The sequence below is a fragment of the Hyla sarda genome, chromosome 7 (genome assembly GCF_029499605.1).
Source record: "Hyla sarda isolate aHylSar1 chromosome 7, aHylSar1.hap1, whole genome shotgun sequence".
In the NCBI taxonomy this organism is placed as follows: Eukaryota; Metazoa; Chordata; class Amphibia; order Anura; family Hylidae; genus Hyla; species Hyla sarda.
In genome coordinates, this window is record NC_079195.1 from 32,645,928 (window position 1) to 32,657,990 (window position 12,063).

At 45.0% G+C, this 12,063-nt stretch overlaps 1 protein-coding gene across 1 annotated transcript in view; it reads left to right on the top strand.

Moving 5' to 3' along the window:
* The window catches only part of LOC130283112 (ovostatin-like), a 97,434-nt gene that overhangs the window by 62,186 nt on the left and 23,185 nt on the right, over window positions 1-12,063 (top strand). Inside the window, exons 22-25 of the mRNA XM_056532298.1 lie at window positions 5,903-6,026; window positions 6,134-6,252; window positions 8,829-8,880; window positions 11,803-11,886. Of these exons, the coding sequence (XP_056388273.1) occupies window positions 5,903-6,026; window positions 6,134-6,252; window positions 8,829-8,880; window positions 11,803-11,886 (379 nt within the window). The remainder of the gene's footprint in view (window positions 1-5,902; window positions 6,027-6,133; window positions 6,253-8,828; window positions 8,881-11,802; window positions 11,887-12,063) is intronic.

The following is a 12,063-nucleotide window of genomic DNA, read 5'->3' on the forward strand; positions in this document are numbered from 1 at the left end:
GGGACAGATCCTGTATATTACACCACACAGGACAGATCCTCTATACTACACCACACAGGAGAGATCCTCTATACTACACCACACAGGAGAGATCCTCTATACTACACCACACAGGAGAGATCCTCTATACTACACCACACAGGACAGATCCTCTATACTACACCACACAGGAGAGATCCTCTATACTACACCACACAGGAGAGATCCTCTATACTACACCACACAGGACAGATCCTCTATACTACACCACACAGGACAGATCCTCTATACTACACCACACAGGACACATCCTCTATACTACACCACACAGGACAGATCCTGTATATTACACCACACGGGACAGATCCTGTATATTACACCACACAGGAGAGATCCTCTATACTACACCACACAGGACAGATCCTGTATATTACACCACACGGGACAGATCCTGTATATTACACCACACAGGAGAGATCCTCTATACTACACCACACAGGAGAGATCCTCTATACTACACCACACAGGACAGATCCTCTATACTACACCACACAGGACAGATCCTCTATACTACACCACACAGGACAGATCCTCTATACTACACCACACAGGAGAGATCCTCTATACTACACCACACAGGAGAGATCCTCTATACTACATCACACAGGAGAGATCCTCTATACTACACCACACAGGAGAGATCCTCTATACTACACCACACAGGAGAGATCCTCTATACTACACCACACAGGACAGATCCTCTATACTACACCACACAGGACAGATCCTCTATACTACACCACACAGGACAGATCCTCTATACTACACCACACAGGAGAGATCCTCTATACTACACCACACAGGAGAGATCCTCTATACTACACCACACAGGAGAGATCCTCTATACTACATCACACAGGAGAGATCCTCTATACTACACCACACAGGACAGATCCTCTATACTACACCACACAGGAGAGATCCTCTATACTACACCACACGGGACATAACCTCTATATTACACCACACAGGAGAGATCCTCTATACTACACCACACAGGACAGATCCTCTATACTACACCACACAGGACAGATCCTCTATACTACACCACACAGGAGAGATCCTCTATACTAAACCACACAGGAGAGATCCTCTATACTACACAACACAGGACAGATCCTGTATATTACACCACACGGGACAGATCCTGTATATTACACCACACAGGACAGATCCTCTATACTACACCACACAGGAGAGATCCTCTATACTACACCACACAGGAGAGATCCTCTATACTACACCACACAGGACAGATCCTCTATACTACACCACAAGGGACAGATCCTCTATACTACACCACACAGGACAGATCCTGTACAGGATGTTAACATAATATTACAGAGGGATCTGGGGAATCTGGAGGCTTGGACACAGACTTTCCAAATTAAGTTCAATGGGGGATATTTATCAAAGTTGTCTATGTCCCGCATCAATATAGATCAAACTACAGAGGGTTAGTCCGGTCTATTGTGCGCCTAATTTATCAATAGGCGCACGGCTCTTGATAAATTCTGTGCACATACTTTGTGATCTATGCTTTAGTCTATATTTAAACCTGCTCCAACATGGTCTGACATTTCGGCGTACTTTCAGCCGATGCGACTTAATAAATTCAGCACCAATGCATTTTCCAATGCATTTCAGTCTAAAATAGACTAGCATGCATCATGTTCTAAAAATCCTCTAGAGCAAAAGTCGCTGAAAAGTCGCACTTATTTAGACTGCGAATTTCTGTGCGACAAATATAGACAGGAAAAACCAGTCTAAATCCTTTGATAAATCTCCCCCAATGTGTATAGATGTAAAATTAGGCACTTGGGCCGTAAAAACAAAATGTACAATTGTGTGCTAAATAATAAGCCATTGGGTAAATCGTCTTCCGAAAAGGACTTTCGGCTACTGGTGGACAGTGAGCTAAACTTTCGTGATCAGTGCCAGGCAGCTGCTGCCAAGGCAAACAAAGTCATAGAATGTATCAATAGAGGCTTTTTGTAGATACATAGTTTTGCCTCTGTATAAATCATTAGTCAGACTGCATATGGAGTATTGTGTGCAATATTAGACATCTGTATATAAGAAGGACTTGGCTGGACTGTAGAGGGTGCAGAGGAGGGGGACAAGGATAATTAATTGTATGTAGGGTTGCCACCTTTCCCTCAGAAAAATACCGGTCATGGGTGTGGCTATGTGGGGGTGGAGCTACAAAAGGGGAGGGGCCAGATTGCACAGGGGCTGAGGGATCAGGGGTTTAAGAAATGGCATGGGGGATGGGAGGGGTGTTTAAGAAATGGCATGGGGGATGGGAGGGGGGTTTAAGAAATGGCATGGGGGATGGGATGGATACAATATATATGCGGGGGGAGTTTTCCTATATCGCACAAAAAAATTTACATTTAGAGAATACCTACCAAAACCCTATTTATGCCGGCGGCGGCGGTAGTGGTGGTGCGCGACAGCAACGCTGGCTCTCTCTGATGACGAGTGACGTCCCCCTGCGCAACGTCAGATAAACAGGCTAATCAGACAGTATCACACATGACAGATTTAGATGCACAGGCTCAGCAGACAGTATCACACATAACAGGATTAGATACACAGGCTCAGCAGACAGTATCACACATGACAGATTTAGATGCACAGGCTCAGCAGACAGTATCGCACATGACAGATTTGGATATACAGGCTCAGCTCACAGTATCACACATGACAGGATTAGATACAGAGCGCAGCAGACAGTATCGCACATGACAGGATTAGATACAGAGCGCAGCAGATAGTTTCACACATTAAATCAGTGTTTCCCAACCAGGGTGCCTCCAGCTATTGCAAAACTACAACTCCCAGCATGCCCGGACAGCCAAAGGCTGTCTGGGCATGCTGGGAGTAATAGTTTTGCAACAGCTGGAGGCACCCTGGTTGGGAAACACTGCATTAAATACACAATTTTGCAGAGAGGTCTCACCAGTCTCTTGTCTTCACTTTCTCCTTTCCCCGGGCGGCTCCAGGTTAAGGAATGTCCGGGGTTGAGGAGGAATGGGGTGGGCAATTATTTATCCCATGGGGCCACATGAGAAACTAAAAATATTGTGGAGGGCCGGGTAGTTTTTCCCCAGATTAGGCAGCATAGTTGTCCCCCAGATTAGGCAGCATAGTTGTCCCCCAGATCAGGCAGCATAGTTGTCCCCCAGATTAGGAGCATAGTTGTCCCCCAGATTAGGAGCATAGTTGTACCCCAGTTGTCCCCCAGATTAGGCAGCATAGTTGTCCCCCAGATCAGGCAGCATAGTTGTCCCCCAGATTAGGAGCATAGTTGTCCCCCAGATCAGGCAGCATAGTTGTCCCCCAGATTAGGAGCATAGTTGTCCCCCAGATTAGGAGCATAGTTGTACCCCAGTTGTCCCCCAGATTAGGAGCATAGTTGTACCCCAGTTGTCCCCCAGATTAGGAGCATAGTTGTACCCCAGTTGTACCCCAGATTAGGAGCATAGTTGTACCCCAGTTGTACCCCAGATTAGGAGCATAGTTGTACCCCAGTTGTCCCGCAGATTAGGAGCATAGTTGTACCCCAGTTGTCCCCCAGATTAGGAGCATAGTTGTACCCCAGTTGTCCCCCAGATTAGGAGCATAGTTGTACCCCAGTTGTCCCCCAGATTAGGAGCATAGTTGTACCCCAGTTGTCCCCCAGATTAGGATCATAGTTGTACCCCAGTTGTCCCCCAGATTAGGAGCATAGTTGTACCCCAGTTGTCCCCCAGATTAGGAGCATAGTTGTACCCCAGTTGTCCCCCAGATTAGGAGCATAGTTGTACCCCAGTTGTCCCCCAGATTAGGCAGCATAGTTGTACCCCAGATTAGGCAGCATAGTTGTACCCCAGATTAGGCAGCATAGTTGTCCCCCAGATTAGGCAGCATAGTTGTCCCCCAGATTAGGCAGCATAGTTGTCCCCCAGATTAGGAGCATAGTTGTCCCCCAGATTAGGAGCATAGTTGTTCCCCAGATTAGGCAGCATAGTTGTCCCCCAGATTAGGCAGCATAGTTGTCCCCCAGATCAGGCAGCATAGTTGTCCCCCAGATCAGGCAGCATAGTTGTCCCCCAGACCCCCCCCCCCCCCCCACACACACACACACACACACACACAAACACATATATACACAGACACATAGAGACACAGACACATATAAACACAGACACATATATACACACAGACACATACACAGACACATATATACACACAGACACATATATACACAGACACATATATACACACAGACACATATATACACACAGACACATACACAGACACATATATACACACAGACACATATATACACAGACACATATATACACAGACACATATATACACACAGACACATACACAGACACATATACACACACACATATATATACACAGACACATATACACAGACACATATATACACACACACACATATATATACACAGACACATATATACAGACACATATATACACACACACACATATATACACACAGACACTCACCCGCCCTGCGCTGCAGAGGGAGACAGAATACACGGCCTCTCCCCTCCCTGCTCTGCCTATGGAGGGTTGTAAGACTGCACGGGGCAGAGAGAAGGCGGGGGAGGGGGAGAGAGGAGACAGGAGGTCACGCCCCCTCCCCAGCACTGTACAGTCTCTTCCTGTCATCGCACGGAGCTCTCCCTGTCACAGGCTGCTGGTGTCAGACCTGGGCATTGTACGGCCGGTCATGAAAGCAGTGTTCTTCTGGGGATGCTGCTCCGTCCGCCCCTGTCAGTGAATGAAAAATACCGGCCATTGCATAGCCGGTATTTTTCATCCAAACTTACCGGCACAGCCCGGAATGTAGATGAAAATACCGGCTGTGCCGGTAAAATACCGGCAGGGTGGCAACCCTAATTGTATGGGGGGGGGATTAGAGGACCAAGACAGGTTTTCAAGCTTGGAGCAATTTAGTTTGGAGAGAATTCGTCTTAGGGGCGATCTGATCACAATAAACACATACAGTATATGAAGGGACAATGCAGAGATCTTTTTAAAAATCTTTTTATTCCTAGGCCGGTAACCATGACAAAGGGGGCATCCTCTACGCCTTGATTAAAAAAGGTTTCACCATCATCACAGATGTAGATTCTTTACTGTAAGAGCAGTGAGACTATGGAACTCTCTGCCCCATGATGTTGTGATGTCTGACTCAATAAACAAGTTCTGGATGTATTTTTGGAAAAATATAGTATTACAGGTTAGGGATAGTAGATTTATGGGGATAGAATGTTGATCCAGGGATTTATTCTGATGCCATATTGGGGTTGGGAAGGAATTTGGCAAATTGGCATCAGCCTTTGGGGGTAGTTTTTTTTTTGCCTTCCTCTGGATCAACATAGTAGGGCTTTTGGTTGAACTCGATGGACTCAATTAGAGATGAGCGAACTTACAGTAAATTCGATTCGTCACGAACTTCTCGGCTCGGCGGTTGCTAACTTTTCCTGCATAAATTAGTTCCGCTTTCCGCTGCTCCGGTGGGCTGGAAAAGGTGGATACAGTCCTAGGAAAGAGTCTCCTAGGACTGTATCCACCTTTTCCAGCCCACCGGAGCACCTGAAAGCTGAACTAATTTATGCAGGAAAAGTCATCAACTGCCGAGCCGAGAAGTTCGTGATGAATCAAATTTACTGTAAGTTCGCTCATCTCTAGACTCGATGTCTTTTTTCAATGTTACTATGTTATACTACACTACACAGGACAGATCTTTTATACAGTTTATGTGAAATATTATATAGAAAATATATCCAAACTTCTATATCGCTGTGTATTAAGGTGAATTACTTTTGTCTTTGTTCAGGTCAGTTTTTCAGTCACAGCTTCTGACGATTCTCAGGCGACCTCCCTGAGTGGCGATGAGGAGATCTGTATATGTAACGGAGAATCTGCCTCAAAACAGTGGAGCATGGATTTTACCTCTTTAGGTGGATTATCTTACAATTTCTTCTATTAAGATCCTTTTAGTACCTTTGACCCAGTAATATTTCTGATTCGTTGATAATTTAGATTATTTTTTTTTTGTAATTTAAAGGTGAAGTAAACCTCTCAGCATCTGTCTCAACAACTCACATATCTGATTCATGTGACGGGCCCAATGACGATTCAAAACCATCCCGTACAGACACAGTCATAAAACCCCTTCAAGTAGAGGTAAAGGCCCATGTGTTCTGCTCCACCTGCAGTATTTGTTATTATTAATATGTTTCTTTTTGTTTGTTTTTTTTATCATGCATAAATACCGTATTTTTTCGCTCTATAGGACGCACCGGCGTATAAGACGCACCCAATTTATAGGTGCAAAATCTAAAAAAATAAAGATTTTTTAACCCAATAGTGGTCTTCAACCTGCGGACCTCCAGATGTTGCAAAACTACAACTCCCAGCATGCCCGGACAGCCGTTGGCTGTCCGGGCATGCTGGGAGTTGTAGTTTTGCAACATCTGGAGGTCCGCAGATTGAAGACCACTGCATAGGAGGTAATACTCACGTGTCCCCGCCGCTCCGGACCCGTCACCGCTGCCCTGGATGTCGCTCCATCGCTGTCGCCGTGTCCCCGTCGCTCCGGAACGTCTCTGCTGCCGGCCGGGTATCCTCGCTCTCCGTCGCCGCCATCACGTCGTTACGCACGCCGACGCACGGACGCGACGACGTGATGACGAGGAAGGAGAGCGCCGGCCATACAGGGGATCCCTGAACGGAGAAGACACCGAGGAGGCAGGTAAGGTCCCTCCCGGTGTCCTGTAAGCACTAACCCGGCTATTCAGTCGGGCTGTTCGGGACCGCCGCGGTGAAATCGCGGCGGTCCCGAACAGCCCGACTGAACAGCCAGGTTAGTGTCACTTTCCCTTCAGACGCGGCGTTCAGCTTTGATCGCCGCGTCTGAAGGGTTAATACAGGGCATCACCGCGATCGGTGATGTCCTGTATTAGCCGCGGGTCCCGGCCTTTGATGGCCGCAGGGACCGCCGCGATAGGGGTGTATTCGCCGTATAAGACGCACCGACTTTTTCCCCCCAATTTTGGGGAAGAAAAAGTGCGTCTTATACGGCGAAAAATACGGTAAGTTAACCCCTTAACGACGCAGGACGTATATTTACGTCCCGCGCCGGCTCCCGCATCATATCGCGTCGGTCCCGGCTCATCAACGGCCGGGACCCGCGGCTAATAAAACACATCGCCGATCGCGGCGATGTGCGGTATTAACCCTTTAGAAGCGGCGGTCAAAGCTGACCGCCGCTTTTAAAGTGAAAGTGACCCGGCTGCTCAGCGGGCTGTTCGGGACCGCCGCAGTGAAATCGCAGTGTCCCGAACAGCTTACAGGACACCGGGAGGGTCCTTACCTGCCTCCTCGGTGTCCGATCGGCGAATGACTGCTCCGTGCCTGAGATCCAGGCAGGAGCAGTCAAGCGCCGATAACACTGATCACAGGCGTGTTAATACACGCCAGTGATCAGCATAGGAGATCAGTGTGTGCAGTGTTATAGGTCCCTATGGGAGATGATGCCATAGCAGATGATGCCGATTTTGGTGTCTGGCGAAAGAATGAAGATGTCAATCCTTTCGGCGGAATCCATTCGGAAATGCATTGACATTTATGAAGACGGCGCATGCCCAATCGGTTCTAGCGCCACTATGTTCCAGTTGGTGCCCACTATTTGCAAAATGTCTGCCTCTGTTTTCTGGGAGGACATTCCTCAAATTTTCTGCCGTGTGAACATAGCCTTATTCTTGTTCATCAATTTTTTGAGTAGGACCCACTGGCTTACACCAGACCTAGACTTACCCTCAGACTACAGATTCCGGTGCAGTCCTAGACATTACTGCTTCACAATAAATACACATAAAGTTGACCCGAAAGCTCTGGCAGGGGTGACAAGTAAAACCACTATTCACAGAAAGTGCCTGGTTGGTTTAAAGGGGTACTCCACCCCTAGACATCTTATCCCTTATCCTTTGGATAGGGGATTAGATGTCTGATCGCGGGACCCCCACAATATAGCATGCGGCACCCACCTGTTTCTGCTCCGAAAGCGCTGGAGGGTCTGGGTCCCAACCACGAAAGTCTGTGACATCGCGACTCCGCCCCCGTGTGACGCCACGCCCTGTCCCCTCAATGCAAGTCTATGGGAGGGGGCGTGACGGCCGTCACGCCCCCTCCCATAGACTTGCATTGAGGGGACGGGGCGTGACGTCACACGGGGGCAGAGTCGTGACGTCACGAAGTTTCGTTCCCGTGGTCGGGACCCAGACCCTCCAGCGCTTCCGGAGCAGAAACAGGTGGGTGCCGCATGCTATATTGCGGGGGTCCCCAGTGGCGGGACCCCCGTGATCAGACATCTTATCCCCTATCTAAAGCATAGGGGATAAGATGTCTAGGGGGTGGAGTACCCCTTTAATTTTAGTGTCTGAAATGAAATAAAAACAACTAACTAGCGGTAATATTTACATACTTTTGGCTAGGAGTAATGTTTAAAGTATATATATATAAGTATTAGTATTATAATAGAATAATATCTGTATTAGTATAATATTAGTATTAATATAAAATCAATATTTGTATACTATTAGTATTAGTATGATATTGGTATTAGTATAATGTTCGGGCAGTATTAGTATTTATTTTTAAAAGGCTTTAGGATTCACATTTCTTTAAGAAAATATTGTAAGGACGTTTTTAGCATGTATTTTATTTCATTCTCTGAGTCTCCTCTTTAATTCTTCTATAAGGCCGAAGGAGTAAAACGAGAAGTAACATTCAGTCACCTGGCCATCGTGAAAGGTAAAAACAAAACTAATATAAGTTCTCTAAATATTCGCGAACAATTGCAGAAGGGCAATATTATGGCTAAGTTTTTACTTATTTTTTTTTCGTGGCTCAAAAAAACGCCAGAAAAAAAAAAGCCAGAAAAAATGCCAAAGCATTTTCCTGTGTTTGGGTTTTTTTTTCTTGTGTTTTTTGCCTTTGAGTGGAAATTGCATTTTAAATAAAAAAATAAATAAAAAAAAAAAGGATGCAGTTAGTAGCAATGGAAAAAATTTTTATTCAACAACATTTTTATTTTTTATAACAAAATTTTAATTAGTTTTTAATAAAGTGTGTTTTCACTTTTTTTCCTCAATAATATAATTTTTTTAAATTTTTTAGGTAGTACTACTGCTTCCAGCATTGAACAGTCTGGGAGTAGTAGTACTACCTAAAAAATGTATAAAAAAAAAAAACATTTGAGGAAAAAAAGTGAATGATTGGAGTAGTAGTACCTGTACTAATTGACATATCGCGCCCGGGTGTCAGTCCTGACACCCGATGTGATCATCCATAATATAGCAGAGATGCGGAGCGGCTCTATACAGCGCTCACATCTCTGCACTATACTCCGGCCAGTGATGGGAATAGAACATCACTCATTCATATTTTCCGCCCAGAGTGGGGATTGGCCGGATGGTTGCAGCCAATTACCGCTCTGAGGGAAATATCAATGAGCGATGTTCTATTCATATCACTGGATGGAGTACAGAGCAGAGATGTATAGAGCCGCTCCACATCTCTGCAATAGATAGGACGATCGCATCGGGTGTCAGGAGTGATACCCGCTGTGATCTGTCCTTAACTGCAGGTACTACTACTCCCAACATGGCGCACACTCTTCTCCATGTAGTACCTGCAATAATAAACAGATCGCAGCAAGTGTAACTTCTGACGACCACTGCGATCTGTCTATTAATGCAGGTACTACAGCCTCAGCATGGAGCAGAGTGTGCAGTAGTACCTGCAGTGTGATCCTCCTGTATAATGTATAGATGTGGCCGGCCGCTCTTCTATGGTCCCCTGCACCGACATATATATACACCTATTCATATTTCCCGCAGAGAGTTGTGATTGGCCAGATGGTTCCAGCCAATCACAGCTCTCTGGGGGAAATATGAATACGTGGAGATATATGTTAGTGCAGGGGACCATAGAAGAGCGGCCGGCCGGATCTATACATTATAAAGGAGGATCACAGTGGACCCAGGGCGATCTGTCAATTAGTACAGGTACTACTACTCCCATCATGGAACAGTGTGTTCCATGCTTGGAGTAGTAGTACTAGCTAAAAAAAATGTAAAGAAAAAAGAAAAAAAAAGTGAAAAACACACACACACACTACATTTTTGTTATTGTTGGCTACATTTTTAGGTCCCTGCCGCCCACATAAATTGATCCCTGTTTTAAAAATTTATAAATATTTAGTTATATTTAAAAGATAAATGTTGTTATTTTTTCCATCACTACTGTGTCTTTTTTTTTTTTTTTTTTTGATACCCTACAAAATTTTATTTAAAAAAAAGGTATCTCTATCACTTTTTTGGATCGTTAAAGTCTTTTTCTTGAAGTTTTTTTATTCCCATTGACTTCTATGGGAGAAAAACACCCCAATTTCAGGGGGAAAAAATGCCATAGGCTCAACATGCTGCGACTTTGCAAAACCGTCAAAGAGCTAAAAAAAAAAAAAGCGAAAAAACACCAAAAGGATTTTAAAAAAAACGCCAAACTGAAAAACGCAAATTGGAAAAATAATTTAGTGATTTCTCATTGATTTACAACTAACATCTGGCCGCAGAAACTTAGCCTATATCTGGTTGATGTTGTTTAACTCTTCTTTTAGGTGCTATAAAATGGTATTTGCTTTTACAACTGCTGCTTCAATTGAGTGTTGTTGTATATTATACTCTAAGGGTAAAGTCACGCGTAGCGTATTTCACACTGTAGATGCGCCAACAAGGGCGAGCTCCCTGTTGCAGCCAGGTATCCGTGTGTCAGTTCATAGTGTCAGTTCAGAGCCTGTTCGTAGCAGAAGCACAGTGGGAAATACTCCGTTACGAGTGGACGCACAGAGCTACCCGGCTGCAGCAGGGAGTTCGCCCTTGTGACTGCTGTTGGCGTATCCACAGTGTGAAATACGCTGCAGTTGCACTGTGTGTGACCCTGCCCCTAGGATGGATTCACTCGTACAGTACCCTGCGCATATGTTATGCGCATGATTTGAAGCTGCAGATTTATAGCTGTGTTCAGTCATTTAGTTTACATTGAAATCTGAAGAAGAAAATCTGCAGCTTCAAATCCTGTGCATCAACTATGCACAGGATACTGTATGTGTGAATTTACCATTAAAGGAGTACTCAGTTGTCAGTGGTCGTGAGTCATGCTGCGCTCAGCTAATCACTGGTCATAGCGAAGTCCCGCCTCGGCCGGCGATAGGCTTAACAGCAGTGTGACATTTTCGGCCCTGGCACTGGGTTCTTCCTGGTGTCGGGGCCGAAAACTTCACACTGCTTCTCATCACTGGCCGAGGCAGGACTTCGCTGCAGCCGGTGATTGGCTGAGAGCAGTTTGACTCACCTACCACCGGCAACCAGGAATTGGATCGCGGTGGAGGCTGGAGCGCGTTACCAGAGGCACCGGAGGCATGGTGGCATATATGTATCCCTTTTTTTTTTTTTGTACTGCCGGCAACATTTTTACATCTCGGAGTACTCCTTTAACCAGAATACTGAGCTATTCCCATTTTACATTCATATGGCCCATGCTAGGATATACCATGCTATTAACAACTAGGATATTTTATATTATTATGATGTAGGATATTCCATCACATTATGATATTGTCCAATCTCTGGGACAATATTGATTTATTGATCTACGGTATTTATTTATTTTTAGATACAACCTCTGATATTGAAGTCACGATTGAGAGTCCAGATAACTTGGTGGAAGGTTCATTTCAGATATACTTCACTGTCGTAGGTGAGTACCGTTTCACTGTTCTCTTCATCTATTTTCCTTCTCTTTGGATAATATTATAAATAAATGTGTTTAATTGTTATTATTATTATTATTATTAATAATCATTTTTATTATTCTGTTTACTGATTACTGTCACTTGTATAGCACTATAATACAATATTCCAGAAACCCAAATGG